Raw genomic sequence first — 20,605 nt, forward strand, 5'->3', positions numbered from 1 at the left:
AACCCCTCACAGCAGCCCTGCCCTGCAGCAAGGCACACCATTAGCCAAAGCAAACGAGTTGTCAATAAACCCTTGAGCGTTCAATGAGATGTCGCTAATGGGGAGGCAAATAAATGTACACTGTCACAATCCCTGCCACGAGAGCAACAAGCCCCAAGTCACGCTTGATGTTTCTCTGATGAAGCTATTTTCAGTGGCTTTGAATTTTCTTCGGGAAAGGCAGTCTCGGAATTTAAAAAAATAAAATAAATAAAAAAAAGAAGTCACGACTCCTCTGAGCTGAGATGCACACACTTAATCAGTCCAGGTGTTTAAATTATTTATCCACGAGGAGGCAAGCTGCACTAACCTGAGGCAGAGCGCACAGCAAGGGGAAAAGCGGGCACAAAGACGTGCCAAGCGCTGTGGTGATGCAGCAGAGAACCCTCTCACGCACAGGGTAACTGCGGCCAGAGGTGTCCCGGGCGTTTGTCACTGCAGCCCGGGCTGCACAGCTCCCACACTGGCTGCTGGCAGAGCAAAGGTTTCCCGACTGTGAGGTGAAATTACTGCCTTCAGCAGCACCAAGCCCAAAGCCGCTACTTTCCCTAGCTGGAAAGGGCAAGAACTTTTAAACTGCTTTTCTTCAAACCCAGAGTCTGGGGGAAAGCACGGCACTTCAGGAATTGCTCTGCCCCATGTGAGTGCCGCATCCAGTGCCCAGGACCAGCCCACCCCTGCTCACCGCCCACACCCAGAACACAGCCTTTGCTTCCCTTCGCTCTCTGATCTGAGCCTCCTCCTCCTCCCTCTCACCTGCCAAAGCTGCAGATACACGACATATCCCCCTGCAGCCCTGCTCCCATGGGAACAAGCTCCAAACTCACATCCCTTCCCGCTCTGTGCCCTATCACAAAGCTTGGGCAGAGCACGGAGAAGGGAAAACCTTCACCTTTCCCTAAAGCCACTACGGGAGAAGTTCAAGGTATTTCAGCCCACTTCCAGCTGCTGTTTCAATCATTTTGTTTCTCCAGTCTGGGCAGCACACCAAAGATCACAAGGTTTGGGTTTAAGCTTTATTTCAAAAACGTCTCGTAGGAGAAGAATCACTCCCCATGTCAGTAAGCAGAGCCCATAGGCTGCTGCAGGCAGCAGCATCAATGGGACACTGGTGAAAATGTAAAGAGGAGAACACTGAGCTGGAAGGCTGCTAATAAAAATAGAGAGCAAGACCCCCGAGACACTCGCTTGGCAATTCCTCTTGACACAAGCCAGCACTTGAAGTCTCCTGGCTGAGGTTCCCCACGAAACCGACAAAGCACTTTAGAGCGTCACTGCTCAAAGCACCACGAGCACCCAGCAGGTCCATTTCCAAGGAATGTTATGTTTGTTACTGACACAACACTTCGCTGCACAAGGCGAAACCAACAAGGAGGCGACTCCCACTGCTTGGAAAGTAACACGGGCTCTAATTGAGTTGCAGTGGGAAAGTGACTTGTTGTTATAGCCAAGGTCCTTGGAATGGGTGCTCAGATAACAGACACTGCAAGAGGGACACGGTGTCACAAGGAGCAGCGGCCAAAGGAGAGGGGAAAGACAAGGAAAGGACAGAAATAACACCAGACCACCCTTCGGCACTGTGGCCTGCCCAGCTGCCCCCAGATCCTGAGCCTTCGTTTGATGATTGCTTTCAGCTGACATCAGCCTTTTAGAGTTTTGGGGGCTGACGTTTCCCATTGCCGTTTTCGTGGCACAAGTACACACACCTGAAGAAGATCTGCTTGGTCATTCACGGCTGTTAACCACGTTCCCAGATAAGCACAGCTGCGCTTTTAACAGCAGCTGAGATTACAGAATTTAAGAAAGGAAAATTTGATACAACGTTTCATGCTTTAGTTAACAGTCTTCCAAGACACAAAGCTGCTCCAGTTGCTCTGGAAACTGTAACTTGGACACAACCGTGCAGATACATCAGCCCCTGGCTATAAATGAAACCACTTGAGCAACACTGCACATTTGTATGACAAACATTTATTAAAGCAAGCATCCTACGGCACGGGGTCCTCCGCAACAGTGCACGGCTCTGATTCCCTTTCAGCTGCAAGGGACACGACCGGAGAGTCAGGGGGGGCTGTGCATCGCCCACGGAAATAACAACCCCCAGGGAAGGGAGAAGGGGGAAATACAGGTGGGTGTTGGGAGGGATACGCACGGGTTCCAAGCAGGATTCCAATTCCTTTCACACCCCAGGCAGGGCTGGAAGCCAACACCAGCACCGAAAGGAGGGCTTGCAAGACAAAGGGACACGGTGGCCGGGCTGGGATTTGGTGCACACACTCCTGGCCCGGGAGAAGGCGGTGGGAACTGGGGAACAGAGCAAGGACAGGCACGGGGAGAAGGGAACAGGGAGGGGGATGCTCAAACACGGTGGAGGAGGAGGAGGAATGAGCGAGGGGTGTTTGCAGAGGAGGACTGGACACAGCACCACACCAGATGCCACACACATGGGCTTTTTAAGAACAGGGGGAAATATTCCATACACAAACGACGGCCTGAGTGCTGGTTGCTGTGGAAACCATAACTTTGAATTCAGTGGCTCAAACCCAGCGCTGCTATTTATACCGTGCTCCTCACTACAGCACGAGAACTTCGCCTGGAAAGCAGAGCTCTGGTACTCACAGACATGGTTCTCCCCCCGGTTACTCACACTGAGCCCCTCAAACCAGGCAGCACGGGGTTCTCCCAATGCTCCTAGCCAATCAAGGACTACACAGCACGACCACCTCTGATGGGCAAAAAAACCCCAACACTGCCTTTCCTCTTCCAAGCAAGACCGGGCGAATCCCTGGACAGACACGGGCCGGGAGTCATTGGATTCTGCTTCGGTCAAGAGCGTCCAGAGACACCAAAAAGGCAATTTCAAGCAGCAATTTATCTTGTCCCCCTCAAGGCAAATTCCAGTCAGCAGCACCTGAGATTATGCAGGCCAGAGCCCAAAGTCAGTTACCATTAGAGATGACGAGCGTTTGTGCAAGGACTCCAGAATACTGCCTTTAACATCACAGAAAGCATAACTGGGTCATTAATGCAAGAACAACAGCAACAGCAGGAAGGCTGCAGAACACACCATTTTGGGGAGAATCCCTGTAACAACACACATTTTCTAGCTGCTCTGCTGTTGGAGAAGTACACGGCTTTTCCTCCATGGTTCTGGGGCAGCAAAAGCTCCTGCAGCCAAAGCGGGAACAGGAGTGACCTGCCTACAGCCAAAGCTGAGGTGAGCCAACGATGTTTCATTCCTTTTCCACCTCCACCATTCCAGGGCCTGGAAGGGAAGGAACTGCCCCACTCATCCCCCACCCACTCCCCCATCCTCTTTCCCCCCAAGCAGGATGAAGGTGCACAAGTGTAGCACAGCCAATAATTATCACAGGGTGACCATCCCCTTCCAAGACACTTCCCAGGTCCTGGGCACCTATCCCTCCCCAAATCAGTGCAGGAAGACAAAGAAGGCAAAAGCTGAGCGAGAACAACACTTGCCAAGGTCACTCACACCTTCAGAACCCCACGGGACTGTCCCATCCCTGGGAAGCAGCAAGGACAGCAGCTCCGTGCAGTCAGTCCAACAGCAATGCTGTGCCTGCCCGAGGCAGGGCTTTCCAGGGGAAGGACAGGGACAGGAGAGGGGACGCAGCAGACAAGCTCCAGGAGCTGCCAAGCCAGCAGGGGTAGCAGGAAGTTGCTCTCTGATGGGATTGAGCAGAGGTGAAGGAGGTCTCTCGTCTGCCCTTGCTCAATAATTTACATCACAGCACTGAAGTATCATTGAAAACGACAGGAGCATTTTAATAATACAGGAAGGGAGAAAGGCGCTCTAATCACAGACACCCAACTAATCTCTCCATGGATCTCAGCCTCCTCTAATTTAGACCAATACACTTTTGAATCAGCGTTTCAAGACAACTAACAACTCCCAGGTGCTACCTACTCCCTAGCCCCGGTCAGTTTCTGCTAGTCCAGTTCTCGGGATGGCCCGACCAAGTGGGAACGAAGGGCCATAGTCACAGAGCAAACACGTCACTTTCCCCAGCGCAGACCATTGATAAGGAACACCATGTCAGTTTCCCCAGCGCTTCCCAACCCAACGCGGCAGCCCCGCCATAGGCACTGTTTTCCTGCCGTTCCATCGGCACCGCGTCGGCGCCCGCGCTCCCCGCGCACCGGGGCTGCGAGCATCCCCCGGGAGCCCGCCGCTCCCGCCGGGGCAGCGCTCCGCACGGACCCCGCGCCGCCGGCATCCCCCGAGAACGCGCCCTAGCCCCGGGCTGTGCCCGCCTCCGGGCACCCCGCCGGCCGCGCACCGCTCACCCGTGCGCGCCCCGGGCCGCTCGCCAGCGGCTCCACCGGCGGGGCGGCCACCGGGCCCCGGGGGTCCCGCAGCCCCCGCGGTGACCATTCCCGCTGCGGCGGGGCCGGCTCGGCACCCGCCGTGCCGGGCGGAGCGGGGACGGCGATGCCCGCGATGCCCCGGCGACGCCGAGACGCGACCGGACGCGCACTCACCTGCACGGGGCCGGGGTCGGCACCGCCGCCGCGGGTGGCGGGCGCGCGGGCGGTCGGTCGGTGGTCGGTCGACGATGGGTGGCGGGTGGCGATGGGCGGCGGTGACCGCGGGCCGGGGGTCGCCGCCCGCCCCGGGAGCCGCTCCCGGTGCCCGCCGGGCGCCCGGGCTCAGCGCGCGCCGCCGCCGATAGGCGCCGCTGCCATACCGATTCCTCCGCCCGCCGCGGGCGCCGCCGTCCATTGGCCGAGCCGCGCGTCAATCAGGGCCGGGCCGGCCAATGGGGAGCGGCGGCGGGGCCTTTGGAGTCGGCGAGCCCCGCGCGTGACAATGGGGGCGCGCGGGAGCGCGGCGCGCGCCGGGGCTCGGCCAATGGCGGCGCGGTGCGCGCGGGGCTGCGGTGCGCGCGCCGCCCCTCGCGGCGCCTCACGGCCCCTCACGGCCCCGGCGCCCATGGCAGCGCAGGGCTCCCGGCTCCCCACCGCTGCCTCCGCATCCTCCGCAATGAATGAATGAATGAATGAAGGAATGAATGAAACCCCCTCCCGCCGTTCTTGCAGCGCCGGCCAGTCGCTTCGTTGTTGGCCAGGGGGTGCACGGCAAAAATCCGCACAGACGCGGACACAGAACTCTGTCACCTATTCATCAAATAATGGCATTTCTGTACTACACAGCTCTTTTGCATTAGCTAGCATTCTATCCCACTGTTATTGATTGCTCACTTCATACTAATTAGTCCATATTTTATTCTTTTTAGTATCTATTTCCTCCAGCAGGGCCTTTGCGACAGCTGTACTGACTCTTCTTTAGCCTCTTCTTCATCTTCTGCTGTTTGCATTGTGGTCCATGAATTCTGCGTTCCAGATGTCCAACCTCACCAATCCATCTTCCCCTGCCAGGCTCTGTTCTTTGGAGCACATCAGAGTTAGTTTATCAAAAGTCGCATTTTCAGTCATTCTCCACAGCTGGGCTCCCACTGCAGTAGCTGCTGACAGCTTTGCTAAATGCTGGCTAAGATGAAACTAACAACAGCACACGATAATTAATGTACATATTGGTTACAATAAATTAAAACAATTCATTTGAGAGTTAATTAAAACTACTAGCTAAAATTATCAAGTTCTATCGTTTCTGACAATGCAGCAGGGAGCTGCTTCAGGCCCCCTCTCCTCCCTGGCACCTGACCCTTTCAAATCCCCCCGGATCCATGCTGGGCTTTCCCCTTCTCTAACTCTGTCCCAAAATGTGGAATGTGCCCAAATTCCCTTAAACAGGATGTTCTGTGATGCTCGATCCTTGTACACTTTCAATCCTAATCGGCTGGGAAGGAAATTTAACCCCACAGAGAGCAGGCAGCAGGCTCCAGGTGATAGCCAGGTGTTAGAAAAACAAAATACTTGCTAAGATGTGGGGCCGGATGTGTTGCCGTGATTTCCCACACAGGGGAGGTGAGCAAAGCTCGGAAGAAGGATGTGCCTCTGACAGCAGAGGACATGAGGAATGCAGGATTTCCAGGCCACAAGGCAGAAACCCCGAGATAAGGAAGAAACTGATTAAAGTAACTGTGCAGAATAAGCTCCCCCTGGGGAAAAAGGGAATTCCGGGAGGGCAGATCCTCACCACCAGCCCCAAAACCCCACCGGACCCAGGAGAAGACGAACACGGAGCATGGGAATGAGCAGGAGAGGCGAGAGAATCATTAACCAGCAGATGACAGAACACTAATTACCCAGAGAGCTGTGTAACTTGTAGCCAGTCAACATGAATGTCTTTGTTTGCAGCGTGCACAGCCTCAGCAGGACACGGCTCAGCCCAAAGACAGCACCGGGACACTGAATTTGTTAAGCCTCAGCTCCAGCCTGGAGAAGCACATTTTATAATGCACTAGTAAATAAATCTGAGCTGTGTCTGAACTGACAATGTTTTCCAACACAAAAAACCGAGAGCACCTCTTGGAAAGTCAGAGTGGGGAAATCCAAACCAGCCCAACGTGTATCTAATAAAGAATATTTATTTTCTAATACTGCGTATTTGTTCTGCCTTTAAAAATCAAATACAAAGACTCAGATATCATTAATCACGTGTTGCCTGCAAACCAAGTCCAAATACTAAATGTGAGTTTTCTTCATCAAGCCATTGACTAATTCATGGCAGGTGTTAAATGGCATTACCACACCGAGCACTTCAGGCAGAGCATTTACTCAGCAAGATTAAACACAGGTCCTTGCCTGACTGATTTCAGGTGTGCCAGGGCCTCATCACTTCACAGCCCGAAATTCCTTCCCAATATCCCATCTAATGCCGCCCCCTTGCAGTGGAAGCCATTCCCTGTGCCCTGTCCCTCCGTCCCCTGTCCCCAGTGCATCTCCAGCTCGCGTTTTTAACTGATCCCACCTCGTTTTCCCCTTTTCCAGGCCCCCAGTGTGACGGGTGAGACTCATTGGCCGTTCCAGCTCCTCGCCACACCCAGACTGCTGTGCCAAGCCCGAGTGCTGCTTGCCCCCCTGCACATACTCACTGCGAATTTGGGAGCTGCTATTTCTGTCCCGTGGTGACCGTGTACCTAAAAAGGTTCGGTTTTCTCCAAAACGTTTTCAAGGGAAGCAGAAGATGGGCCTGGGCTGAAAATTCCCCCTGCTACACATCAACTGCCCGACATCAGCAGACCTTGTTTTCAGGGAAATGTGGCAGGAGTAAAACACCTCCCTAGGCAAATGCTGAGTTTAGCAATGACTGAGCTGCACAAAAGAGAGTTGTTTCTGACAGGGGCACACAGGAGCAGCTCAGTCAGAAAGAAACCACTTGGCGACTCTCAATGAACAGAGAAAAACTTAACTGCAAGGGCAGCAATCCCATGATTGGAAACACGGCACAGCATTCCTCATGGAAGAATCTGCATGGAGGAGGAAAGCTCAGAAGCCAAGTTCTATCCATACTGCAGACATTCCACTTGTTAAATTTTGTAAATAAAGCTTTTTTTCTCTTTGCAGTGCACGTTGAGGTATTTCTCCTCCACACAAAAAAATGCTTTTGCTCCGGAGCAGTGCACGCCTGTACCTGAGAGACAGGAACCACAGGGGACATTCCAAGTGGGAAAGTGGGAAAAGGGGTTAAAAAAAAAGAAATTAGGAAACTGTTCTTGGAAAAGTAGCACTAGACAGTGATCAGTACAAACCAGGCTGTCCAAACTGGGTGGAATTAGGTCTCGTTCTGTACTGGTGAAACACTTACTTTCCTGTCAGATTTCCCTGTAGCTTCCAGAAGATGTTCACTGCAACCCAGAAACTGTTGCCTTATTTTTGTCTTTGAAAACAGGAATGACAATGTAATAGTGAAGGTTTCTGGAATTTATGTAAGTGACTCAGATTGGTTGCCAACTCCATACACAGAAATAAGTATTCCTGCTCAGTACGAATTTTAGAGAGGACAGTCTGCTCCCCTAAGTGCAAAATATACATTAGCCCTCATAGTCCCTTGGAGCAGCTCTCCCAGGCCTCTGCATGCTTCAAAAACCGTAACAAATGCCTTCCCAGGTGTTTTCCAGCTGGTATTTCTGTCAGGCTGCAGCGAGGCTCATAGTGGGATCACATCCCCAGGACGTGCCTGTAGGATTATGCAAAAGAGGGAAATGCATTTGATGAATTATTGTCCAGCTCAGCCTCCCCTTTGAAAAAGGCTGTTCTCTGTGATCGCTGGTGCTGCGGGTGCAGTGGGCTGTGAAATCAGAGTTCTCTGGATAATGGCAAGCCTCAGCTTTCCCAGAGGTACTGCTGCTCATCCCATAGGACACACACGGGGCAGGCAAGAGCCCTGCCTTCCAGTCCTGTTTGTCATCATCTTATTCGATTAAAGTCTTGATTTCAATGTCAGTGCTAAGTTCAGAGAATCCCAGAATGGTTCCGACTGGGAGGGAGCTCAAAGCTGATCCAATTCCCTGGGCAGGGACACCTCCCACTGTCCCAGGCTGCTCCAAGCCCCAGTGTCCAGCCTGGCCTGGGCACTGCCAGGGATCCAGCCACAGCTGCTCTGGGCACCCTGTTTTAATGCCATCTCCGAAATAGACCTCGACATCAAGTGACTGCTGGTAATACTGTCAATTAGGAGAACGAGACTTATTAGGGCGCTAAAAGGGAAAAAAAAATGGCACCATGGTGTCAGCAGCTTTCTCGGCTCAGGTTTTTAATTTGGCAGAAAATACTGAGGTTTTGCTAACTGCACTCTCGATTCTATCCAGACGTCCAGTGCACGTGGATGTCGTTTCTCAGCTTCTTTGCTGCCAACAGCCAAACTTCCAGATACTTGGGGTAAGAAAGAGATGGAAATTTTTTTTCCTGCCCTACCATGATTTTTTACTTTTTCCCTTTGACCCCTGGAAAGTCTGTGGCTCATTGGGTGGTTTAAAGCTGCAGGTTTAAAAATGAAGAAGTCTCATGAAGAGAGCCCTTGCATCCTTGCTTACCATGTGACTTTTATCAAGCAAGGTGAAGCCAAGACACCAACACTGAGTTTCTAAAGGTCTCCTGTTCTCAGAGATGACTCTCTAGACACACAGCTCTTTGGAGTTAGTGCTCGTGTAGCATCTAAAATTGAGCTTGTGCTGCCAAAGTTAAACAAACTTACTCTGAAATTCCGACCAAGAGAAGCTTTAAGTCCTGCTACGTGAAGCTTAACTGGAATCATTTCTAGCCTTCAGTTACCGAGAGCTTCCAAAAGTCACATGCAGCTCATGTCATCCTGATAAAATAAATCAAGGAATCAACATCCCAATCCAGTATTTGGAAACATACAGATTTCTTGAAATCTTTGTCATTCACTCTTTTCTTGATTGACCCATAATTAATCCATCTGTACAATCGACACTAGAATTTATTCTCAAGTTCCAAGAGAAATAAATCCACTTTACACAGAACACTGATGCTTTTGCAGACCTTCTCAAAATGGTCTTAGCCTAATAAAAAAAATTCATCTCCCTTTTTAAAGGAACTTGATGCCTTTTTGCTAATCAAAAAGGGCCAACCTGCTGGTAACCAGTCATAGCACTGCTTATGGCAGACACATCTGGAAGTCTCTCCAGAACATACATTCAGTTCTGTGAGTGCAGATTAAATGAACTCCAGTAGCACATGCTCAGAATGACCCAACTCATTCAAACAGACACCAATCAAGGATATACCCACGTCAGGAAGATTTTTTTTTCCACTACGATATATCATCTAAGTTTTCATACTACCCGAAACTCCTCTCTCTCTACATAGTTAGTTACTTCAAACACACTCATCTGGAACAAATTCTACATCTGCAGATCTCTGTAGCTCTCTCTTTGAGAGAGGCACAAACTCAAGAGAAACCTGTCATGAGAAAAAATACCGTTAGATGCCTAATGACGGAAATAACATCTCATAACTTTTGCCAACTCTAAGTCCCAGTGGAATCCATCACCGCAGTTCTCTTCCTCTGTGTATCCTTTAGAAAGTGTGTCAGTGCAAGCAATTTCCTCCTCACTTCCAGCGCTGCTTCTCACATGTTGCACTTCGGCATGGTTGGGATATAAAGTGTCTCTATGACACAGTTCCAGGAGACGTGTAGCAAACAGTGTAAATGCCTAAAGATACAAGAAAGCAAATTTATTTTAGCAATGATCCAGAAATAAATAATAATAAATAAGAACAATTAGATCATCTCACAGATGTCCAGGTTTTCCTCCAAAACCCTGAAAAGCTGTCTTTACATTACCAAAGCAAATGAAAATCCTTAAGAGATGCGTTCTACCATTGACAACTATACCTTTTCCAACTGGGGATTCTCCTGCTCATTTCTCAATGGAAGGAAAACAATATCAGAAACAAAAGAAAATCCAGATGCTTACAAAATCTGAGCAGCGTCAGGAACGACTGTCAAATGGTTGCTTAATTCTCTCAAGGAATTCTTTATCAAAAGTACAAGTGACAGAAAGTCTCTGAGCTTTTCAGACCAAAAAACCCACAAAGGTACTCTGAATAAAGTCTAAGGAGAATCAAACACCTGCACACTCCACAGGTTTGTATCAGCCACCTGGGCTTGATCCCATAGCCAGCAACAGAGGTGAAACTTGCAATCCATCTAATCCAGGCATATCCCACACTACCATACTACACCACCACAATAAAAACTGGGAGGAGGGAGGTTCAGCCTCTCTGGGAACAGTCATTGTGAGCAAACACGGCACTGCAGGAAACGCGTGAACATCTGCCTGCCGCTGGGAAGCACTGAACGAAGCCCGGGTTTTGCTGCTGCCTACGGCTTCCCTTCCTAAACTGTGTTCAGCTCAGCCCACAAGTGCTTGTACTCTAACCTCGCTGATCTCTCCCCCATCTCACTGGGGGGAGCAGGCGAGCACTGGGTGGTGTTGAGCAGCTGCCTGGGGTTAAATCACAGCAGCCAGTGAACAGAACTGCAGCTTACGGCAGCACCTCATTCCTCCAGCACCGTAATTCTTACTGGTCACCCGTTATGAAAAATACCACATGTAGCCGAGAAACCTTTGCAAAACCCATGTTAAACTCTGAGAAAACACTGTATTTACTTTCAGGATGACAACACAAGTCTAAAGCATTCATTTTTTTCAAAACAGAATTGCCTTTAAGTTCAACAGATGCTCACAGGCAGAATGACAAATGCCAATCCCTTCTTTGGCACTGGTACCTCTGCCAAGCTCGTCCCTAATGATGAGTGACTTATCATGAGCATTTTGTATGACCTACATTATCTAGAAAAATAGTCAAAGTGTTATAACTCCTATAAAAGCATATTTTTAAAAAGGAGGTTTTTAATGTACTTCAGGTGGAACATAACGCAGGAATTTTAAAAAAATCTCTTTGAGATACAGCAATTCTACCTTTTCAAAGCTTTCAAACAGCTGTCAATTCCAATCAAGCAAAGACTCACACTACATCCTCTTCCATTGAACATATCACTTACCCTCGGAATGGCAGCGGTTTGTGAGAGGAAACTGAGAGAGCTTAGGCCCCTACAAATGATAACTTCAAGTCTAAGCAAACCCAACAATGTTGAAAGTACTATTGAACAAAACACTGATGTTTACTCACACTGGAATATCCTTCTAATGAAGAGATGCCTGCTTTCCTGTGGTTTATCATAAAAGAGATGAAGGCTGAAGATTTGACTGTTTTTCAAAGTACACTCTTTCAGTGGAAATATACCAGTACCATTTCTATTAGTTTAACAGCAAAAACGGGCCTCGGACCTGGATAAATAGATTTCATACCTCTTTCATTTCCTTCATGAAAGGTGATACCTTTCTTTCAGTACCATCATCCACACCTATTCTGCGAAATATCTGCTCTGCAATTCCAAAACAGCAATACTCTGCTGGGCCAGAAGAACCTACAAAGCAAGGAAAAGACAAGTTTCTCTCATCGCTATGACATTTGCCTGAATATGTCACTGGGGAAAAAAATTCCTTTTACACTTGGCTTTCCTGCACAGCAGAGAATGCATCTTACTTGCTAAAGTCTGTAAGATTACGTTCTGCCATTAATTGATAAGAAAAAAGTTATTATATAGATAGGACAATGAAAGAAGCTTATCACTGAAATTTTTAAGAAATCGTATGCCTGAAGCTCTTTGCGAGTCTAAAGGGATACAGATAAAATAGTGAACTCTAGGATTGTTTGACATTTCTGTGGCCACTGATTTACTAATCCCAAAAAGGTTAGTTTCCCAAAAATTAAGATTATGTTGCCTTTATCAGACTTCAAAGCATAGCAGTTTTACCCGACAGGAAAGAACAGGAACCTTTGGCCAAAAACTTCACACTCTGCTTTATTCATATTAAACTCATGTCTTGGAGAGCAATTCCTCAGTAATTTGCAGTTACTGGGGATCAAACCCACAAATGCACGATGGATACATTTTCTTCTCCACTGCTAAGCAGCTTCTTTCTATAGAGTTAGGTCCTGTGCTGCTAGACATGCTTTCAAAGAAAAAGTCACGAGGAAATCCCCAATACAGGAAAGAGTTTGTTGGACTTTACAAATAGTTGGTTTCCTTTCATAACTTTAGTCACAGAACCTTGCAGTATTTGTTACTACTTTTATCTGAAGTAGGTGATTATTTATCTATTAATTGCACTTGTCTGGAAACATGCATCAACTAAGATGAATTATAGACATCACACTTACATATGGCATGTTATAGACAAATAATGGATTTTTTCCAAGGTGTCTTTTGAAACATACTGCATCCTGCTTTGGAATCTGTACCAAAACTCAAAGTAGTTGTTCTGGATCCAGGAATTTTGAGATCACTGTCAAACAAAAGCAGACACACCAGAAGTCAAAGTGAAATTGTAAGAAGATGTATTTGCTTTGAAAGCACACAGTTACTCAGCTATACTAATGCTCATCTTTTCCTTACGTTCTACTGTCACAAATGATTTACAGGCTCACAAGCAGCTTAAAAATACCTAGCAGCTCAATCATTCTCTCATAGCTATACCTACGACTTCGTACACCCAAGCATGCAGTGATTATTGTACGGGCAGACTTCTGCCAATTCAGAAATACTTCTTCTCTTAGACCGAGTGGCATTTCTCTTGTGACACAGATAAAAAGATTACATGACTCAGTTTCAGGTGGACTAATTCTAGTATTGTATTTTACCTTTCTCTGGACCATATGCTTTATAAAGCAACAGGAAAAACATATTTCTACGCCATTATGACTTCAGCAGTGTTTGCCTTTTCGTGGCTGCACTATATATACTTGTATACATCAAACATAATGCACACCCAGCCATGGCAGTAAAGAGACAAACTCCAAGTCTTCCAAAAAGCCATTGGCTCACAGACTTCTACACACTTGATCAGAGAAGTTCCACTTTTCTAAGCAAAATACTTGAGAAAAGTAGCACGATGGTAATACAGATTACTTCAGAAAGTGAAATGCTTGCTGTGTCACCTAACAAACCACTAAAAAACTCTTCAAACACACTGAGTCACACTACATACTTTCCTCTATTAGAAAAGAATGTTTAAAAAGAAATAGAGTGCTAGGTGTTACAAAATCAGCTATTACCTGCTTGAAGACCAAAAAGAGCTCCTCATCTTGGAGTAATTCCTTCACAGCAGCCCAGTCTTGTGTTAATGGCTTCAGCATCAACTAGAGGTTCCAGGATCCTGGATCTAAGGCCTTGACTTCCACCGGGAGTTCTAGTGCAATTGAAAACACCAACAAGTGTGTGACCATTGCTCTGGAAATAAAATAGACGTGAAGAACACAAACACCACAAACAGAGAGAGCAAGTGTCAGGAGACATTTACAGGCAAGAGTCTCCTACAAACCTGAGGCATGCTTTGGCATGCTTAGCATCTCCCTGATTGCCACCTCTATTATAGGAACTACAGCAGTTTAGGAAGCCAGGAAACTCAACGGGATTTAATAGAAGATTAGCTCTCAAGTACATCAGTATAGAAAATACACTTGTACTTAGTATTTTATTCATATTCGGTAGTAGCATTCCATTGCTACCGCAGTGGAAAAGTTCACATTTTCCCACTCCGTTAAACTAATTAAAAAAGAACAAACCAACCCTACACAAGGAGGCAAATTATCAAGTTAAAATCAGAGATCAAATACTAATCAGAACCATTTACTTGAAATACTAAAGTCTGAAAAAAACATACACATCAATCTAAAGATGATTAGGCATCATCTCTTTCCACAATACACTTTAGGATTTCCTGTGCTAGAAATGTTGTGCTGAATTGTAACATATTTCTCTGTCAAAATATTTATAGAAGCTCTGAATGCTATGCAAGTTCTCTCATAAAGAAATAAATGTAACAGTCAGCTCTTTGACACAAACCTCAAGGAAACGCCCCAATCCTTCCACACGTCTCACCTTTCTGGCAGAGAGCAGCTGCCTCCTCCTTCTGGCAGCTCCCGGCCGCGGGCAGGGCGATGGCTCAGGCAGCTCTGGGGACTGTTCTTCCTTCCTCGATGCATTTCTGTTTTCCTCCATTGCCCGGGCTGGAGGGGAGCGGGCAGGGAGCGCGGAGAGCAGCCGGGACGGGACCGGAGCCACTCCCAAGATGGCGGCCGCGGCAGGACCCCGCCAGAGCGAGAGGCGTCCCTGCTGCTGCCTGTCGGCGCCCGCCCGGCTCCCGCTCGCCTGTGCAGCCGCTGAGCCCACATGCCGTGTCCCCACGTTGGGAAATGTCGCGGAAAATCGCTCCGGGGGGAATCGGTGTTGGCGTCGCACGCAGGTAATCCACTAGACAGACTCAGGGTCCTTGATTTCCCGCTCTTTTTGCCGCCATGATTAGAAGGTCAGGCAAGAGGCGCCCGGGCCGCCATCTTGGGACTGTCGCCACGCTCAAGATGGAGGCCGCGGTAGGACCCCCCCCCCCCCCCCCCCCCCGGCAGATAGAGGTGTCCCTGCTGCTGCCTGTCGGCACCCGCCCGGCTCTCGCGCGCCTGCGCAGCCGTTGAGCCCACAGCCCGTGTCCGCACGCTTGGAAACGCCGACGGAAATCGCGCCGGCGGGATCCGTGTCGGCGTCGCGCGCAGGCAGCCGACTACACGCCTAGACTAAGCGGGGTCCTTGCTGTCCCGCCCTCTTCCCTCCCTACCCAAGGCGCATGCGCGGGCTGCCGCCATCCATGGAAGGTCAGTAATTTGGTTTTAAAGTTAGACCCATCTAGAGCATTAAATAGCCCCGGCCCCAGCATGGTCTGCACCCAGAACTTGGCGCTGAACGTTGCCTTTCAGACCGGACAGGACCCAGGCAAAAAATGCCCAGCTCGGGGTGAAATAAAACAATGACCCAGCAGGGGCCATGGGGACGATGGAGCGGGAGCCGCGGGCGGTGCCTCAGGGGCGGTGCCCGGGCCGGGGGGCCCCGGCCGCTGCGGGTCCGGCCCTGCCCACGGCCGTGTCCGCCCGAGCGGCGCTCGCTCTCCTGGGGCCGCCCCGTTCCTGCTGTGCCAGCGACAGCTGCGCCAGGAACGGGGGAAATCCGCTTGGGATTTCACAAGCGCACAGCTCGGGCAGCTGCTTCCGAAACTCCGCGCTCTTCACTAAGGCCGCGTTGAGCCACTGGAGCGGCTGAGGGTACTGGGCTTGTTCAGCTGGAGAAGAGACAGAGCTGAGAACTCATGAGAGGTCTGCAGCTTCTTCCTGAGGGGCAGCGCTGATCTCTGCTCTCTGTGACCAGTGGTAGATCCCAGTGAAGGGCTGCAGCTCTGTCAAGGCGGCGTGAGGCTGAGTATCAGGAAAGGTTCTTCCCTCAGAAGGTGCGGGGCACGGCCCTGAGGCTGCCAGAACTCCAGGAGTGTTTGGGCACCGCTGCCAGGGAGGCGCGGTGTCGGATTGTTGGGGTGTCTCTGCAGGGACAGGGGTCGGACCGGATGGCTCCTGCGAGGCCCTGCCAGCTCAGGATACTGCACGGTTCTATTCCGTGACTGCTGTGGGGAAGACGCCGGCTTTAGCCGGCTCCCAGCCGACCCGAGGCGCTGTGAGCATCGCAGCCCTTCGCCCAGCGCGGCGGCTCAGAGGCGGCTCGGTCCGCACGGCTGTCCCCGAGCCTGTCCCTTGGCTTTCGCCCCTCAGAATTATCCCGCAGGCTGTGTTCAACACACGGCTCGGCTCGTTTAAAGCGCAGCCCCGTCCCGCCGCGGCCCCAGCGCCCGCCCTCTCCTTGCCCTCCCTTCCGGGGCGGGGGCGCGGAAGGACGCGGGGCCGGGAGGAGGCGGATCCCGGCGGCTGATCGCTGATCGCGGCGGCTGCCGCCGGCTCCGCGGCAGGCGGTGAGCGGGCCGGGGCCGGGCCGGGGCTCGGGCTCTAGCGGGCGTGTCCCGCTGCTGTGCGGGAATGTGAGGCGGCGGCCCCGCGGCTCGGCCGTGCGCTGCGGGGACGGGCAGAGTTGGGAGCGGGCAGTGCCAGGCTCCGCTGCGCAGCAGCCCTCGTTCGCTGCGTGTTCCCGAGCCTCGGTGCGGAAAACTTGGCCGATCTGGCACTCGTTTATGGTTTGCTGCAGTGTGAGGGTTTTGTTTTTTTTTTTTTTTTAAAGATCTGGCTCGCGTGTGGCTCCGGGCAGCGTCAGCGCTACAGCACTGCGATGTTTCAGCCGCCGCGGGGCAGGCTTTAAATCCAAACCAGGCCCTGCTTTCGTTTAAAAACGGGAGGAAAAACAAGCCGGAAATAGGTTGACATTTTTGTACGATCCTTTCAAATGTCTTGACTGCTTCTGTGTTTGAAATATACTGGCCTTTTTACAAGGTCAGAATGAGTAAAAGAGATCTAAAAATTGAAGGCTGCCCCTATGCTTTTGGCACTCGTTTGTCATTAAATGGTTGCTACTCTTCCGTATTGCTGGTAGCTGGAAAACCTTTTCTTTTTTTTTATTTCCCTAAGAAGAAATCGTGTTTATTAAGTATTGGCAAAGAAATCGCTTTAAACTAGAAGAGAGGAGCGTTGGATGTAGATATGTTGTTCCCTGAGAAGGTGGGCAGGCCCTGGAACCCTGGAAGTGTCCAAGGCCAGGCTGGACACTGGGGCTTGGAGCAATCTGGGATAGTGGGAGGTGTCCCTGCCCATGGCAGGGAGTGGGACCGGATGAGCTTTAAGGGTCCTTCCAACCCAAACCAGTCTGGGGTTCTGTAAAATTCTAGTTGTCTCAAAGAAGCTTTTAATTAGAATCCATATTTTGAAAGGTGTTTCTCTGGGTAGTTCTGGTTTCGAAACGCTCTTATGTCCTCTTGAGGTAATCCCTATATTTGTTTGGACAGAGATAAAGTGAGTCTCACGAGGTAGAAAGAGGGAGCAGGGGGTTTTGTTTGTTTCTGTTGAAGATGTAAAATCCCTAGGAAAGGACGTGAGTCAGAGCTGCTTTGCAGGAGGTGTCCGGAAGCTCGGGGAGGTTTCACTAACATCGTCTTGTGTTGGACAGGGCTGCCTGTGTGTGAGGCAAAATGGCTTTCAGTAAAGGATACCGTGTCTATCACAAGCTGGAGCCACTTCCCTTCAGCGTGATGGTGGAAAGCAGGAACAGAGAAGAATGTCTGCTGTTTGAGTCCGGAGCTGTGGCTGTCCTCTGTAAGTCGATCTCTTTTGGTAACTACTGTGCTAGGAAGGTGCCAGGCTTGACGTTGTGTGAGCCACGTCTTTGTGGAATGGAAAGGAGCAACTCTCGTGTTTTTCTGTTTGCTAATAGAGAGGCTTCTGATTTAAATGAGAAAAGAGACATTTTCTTGTCCTCCTCTGTTGAGAGAGAATTGTACACACTTAGCTACTTTTCTTTATGCGTGTATATTTTCACGTCCACTGCATGTTCTTACAATTGCTCCCAGCATCATCTTATTTCTTGGGTTCTGAACACCCCTATTTGGAACACACCATCACATGATAACTCATTGGTGAGCTAGTGCTCTGTGTTGCATTTCGTGACAATGAATTCTATATTCTTAAATGTTACATTGTAATTTGGTTTTATCTCATTTTGTGTGATTTTTGATAGCTTTTTGATTTCTAGCTTTATTTTGTCCCTCTGTTTTTAACCTATCTCAAGACTCTGTACTCATTTGTCCTGTAATAAAATGAGTAATATTTGTAGCTAGGTGTCTTGAATTGCAAAGTTATTTTTGCCTGTTTTAAGTGAAAAATGCATGAGATATTTCCCTAAATATTTGCCCCCCTCCTCCTTTTTTGTTTTGATGGAGGACACTAAACTGACAAGTGCAGAAGAGAACCATAAGACCTACACATAGATTTTTTAAATATGTAAAATTATAAACGATGTTTGTGTTCTTTAGGAAGTCAAAGCACCTGGCTGCACAGCATTTCTGAGCTTGTGTTTGGTACTTTGATCAAAAGCTTTCGTTCCGTGGAAGTTTTTCTCCTTAGCCAGCACCTGTTAGAGGCCTGGCAGTGACTGACACGGTTGCTGCAGCTGTATGGTGGTCCAGGTGGACAGCGGGGGCTTTTCTCCTGTTTTTGCAGTTCTTTCTTTTTCTGGTACACTTCCTTCTCACTCTGCATTTAAGTAATCTCCCTGACTTTGGTGGCAGTATCCATAAGGCACTGTAGTGTGGATTGGGAATAAGTGTCCAGTCGTAAAGGTTTAGTGCAAGCCATAAAACGTTCTGAAGATTTGTGGAACAGGTTGTTTTATCCTGTGTTTAGTAATTGCAGGCCATGCTTGAGCTACTTAAGGGCCAGCAGATGAAAAATTATTTATTCCTGAAGGTTATTATTATTTATTTCAAATAAAAATTATTTATTTTTTCTTTATTAAATTTATTAAATTATTTATTCCTGCTCAGAAAGGGCCGTGAGTCATTTCTCTGCCGGGATACACTGCAGGCTCCTGGATCAATAAAAAAAAAATTAAAATCCGTGTCAAAGTTCTTGCCTGTTTCTCTGCCTTGTTGTTACCAAACACAGGAAGCCAGACCTGAAGGAAGTCCCTCCTCTTGGATTCTCTACTTAGTGATAGCTCATTTTAATCTGCAAAGCACTGTCCTTGGAGTTCTGATTGGTAGGGTACGTCATAGCAAATGTTCATCCTCAGCTGGAAGTAGTCTCTGAGTGTTCCTCTCAGTAACCTGAATCAGGAAACTGCTTATTCTTCTTCTGTCTGCTGCACGGCCATTGAATATTTAGCAGTGGCATTTTGCTTTAATTCCCTTTATTTTATTTCCATGTAATTCCCTAAGTTCTTTAGGTACTGATGCTTTTCTTAAAGGTTGGAGGATGCCAATCTTAGGCGGACAGCAGAAAAAGCCCTAGGTAACAAAGTCCCCTAGGTCAGGTTTGTTTCTTCTCTTTTTCTGTTTGATTTCCCCACCTGGTATCTGTTCTTTTAATGCCTGTTTAAAGGAGTACAGTTATTGGTGCTCGGGGGAGATTTGGGAAGTGCTGCTTCTCCATCTCGCTGGTCACGTCACAGAATCCAGCCAGGGGATTCCAGTCTGTAGCTGTACGAACTTAGAAGCATTTGTACAAATCATAGACAAAGTGAAATACTATTGTCCCTTGGGGAAGATTTCCCATGTTTGTAAAATCTGTGTGAATAGGTAGAAAAATGGTCGGATCAGGTACATACCGATTTAAATCCAGATCAGCTCCACTTTAAACTGCCAGAAACTTGTGGGTTTTTAGACAAAAAAAATTGACAATACTGACCTCAAAACTGTTAGACATTTTTCCAAATACTTGAATAAATACTAGAGATGAAGTAACATGTTTAGACTTATACCTGATCCTAGTTCTCACCTGGATGTGGAGTGGATAATACATGCACAGCCTAGTAAAATACATTTTAGCATTAAAACTCACTCATGTGGTTCAGTTCTGAAAGCCTTAGTGAACTGCACCTCCTGGAATATCCACGTACATAAATTTGGGGTTTAGATGGGCTAAGAGAAAGGAAGGGAAGCTTCCTGCTCCTCTCAGTGTCACCCTAAAGGAAGCACGCGTGTCGTTTTGCCCAGGGCAGGGTGAGGCACTGCCCGGCGAGTGCCAGGCTTTAGCTGAGCCTGGCCGGCGAGTGCCGCACCGCTCCGGAGCTGGCCCATGTCCGGTGCGTGTGTGCCACGCGCTGCTCCGCTCAGCCGCGTCGGGGGCGAGCAGGGAACGAGGTCCAAGGGATGCCTCACAGGGGCTGCTTGTGGAGCTGCTCGGTCTGAGCGTGGGGGCAGCCAGGCCGTGCTCCTGCTGGACGTGTGCTGTGGGAATTGATTCACGTTGCTGTGACTGAAACACGTGAACAATGCTTAGCTTTGCTTGGAGCGTTTAACACCTTTTTGGTTGGCAGGGTCCTGGTATTAGGTTAGCCCGAGACACTGCAGTGTGGGGGATCCTTCTCAAAGCCTGGTGGGAGCACTTGGGTTTTAGTGTCAGCAGATTCACTGCTGATTTGCTTAGAATTTAGTGGGAGGGTGTCACAGATGTATTTTTGTTCTTTTCCATCTGAAATGGGCAGTGTATTTATTGTTTGAAATGGGGCTCTCTGAGATGTCTTCTCTGGAAAGGTTTCCCTGCCTGGGCAGGAGTGTGTTCTCTCTCC

The 20,605-nt window shown here is 49.2% G+C and overlaps 1 protein-coding gene and 1 long non-coding RNA gene across 23 annotated transcripts in view; one reads left to right on the plus strand and one right to left on the minus strand.

Annotated features, from left to right (window-relative positions):
- Positions 1-5,258: 5,258 nt before the first annotated feature.
- Positions 5,259-14,847, minus strand: LOC106864121 (uncharacterized). 4 transcript variants are annotated; one of them, XR_015801173.1, is made up of 6 exons: positions 14,441-14,847; positions 13,615-13,789; positions 12,721-12,845; positions 11,805-11,923; positions 6,270-10,142; positions 5,259-5,562 (listed from the first exon to the last, which is right to left on the minus strand). It is a non-coding gene; the product is annotated as an uncharacterized LOC106864121 (long non-coding RNA). The 4 variants fall into 4 exon arrangements; XR_015801170.1 differs by having other exon boundaries at positions 13,615-13,748; positions 14,441-14,846; XR_015801172.1 differs by having other exon boundaries at positions 5,260-5,442; positions 13,615-13,748; positions 14,441-14,846.
- A 247-nt stretch (positions 14,848-15,094) lies between these two features.
- SYNJ1 (synaptojanin 1) overlaps positions 15,095-20,605 on the plus strand; it is a 46,228-nt gene continuing 40,717 nt past the window's right edge. For 18 of the 19 annotated variants that reach the window (XM_088158819.1, XM_088158833.1, XM_088158822.1 and 15 more), the window contains exons 1-2: positions 16,265-16,346; positions 17,489-17,634. In XM_088158819.1, coding sequence (XP_088014945.1) covers positions 17,511-17,634 — 124 coding nt within the window. In that variant the 5' untranslated portion in view covers positions 16,265-16,346; positions 17,489-17,510. Of the gene's footprint in view, positions 15,208-16,264; positions 16,347-17,488; positions 17,635-20,605 lie in introns of those variants that run through there. The other variant, XM_088158820.1, reaches the window with a different exon arrangement.

This window comes from Sturnus vulgaris, chromosome 2 (assembly GCF_052056855.1).
Source record: "Sturnus vulgaris isolate bStuVul1 chromosome 2, bStuVul1.hap1, whole genome shotgun sequence".
In the NCBI taxonomy this organism is placed as follows: Eukaryota; Metazoa; Chordata; class Aves; order Passeriformes; family Sturnidae; genus Sturnus; species Sturnus vulgaris.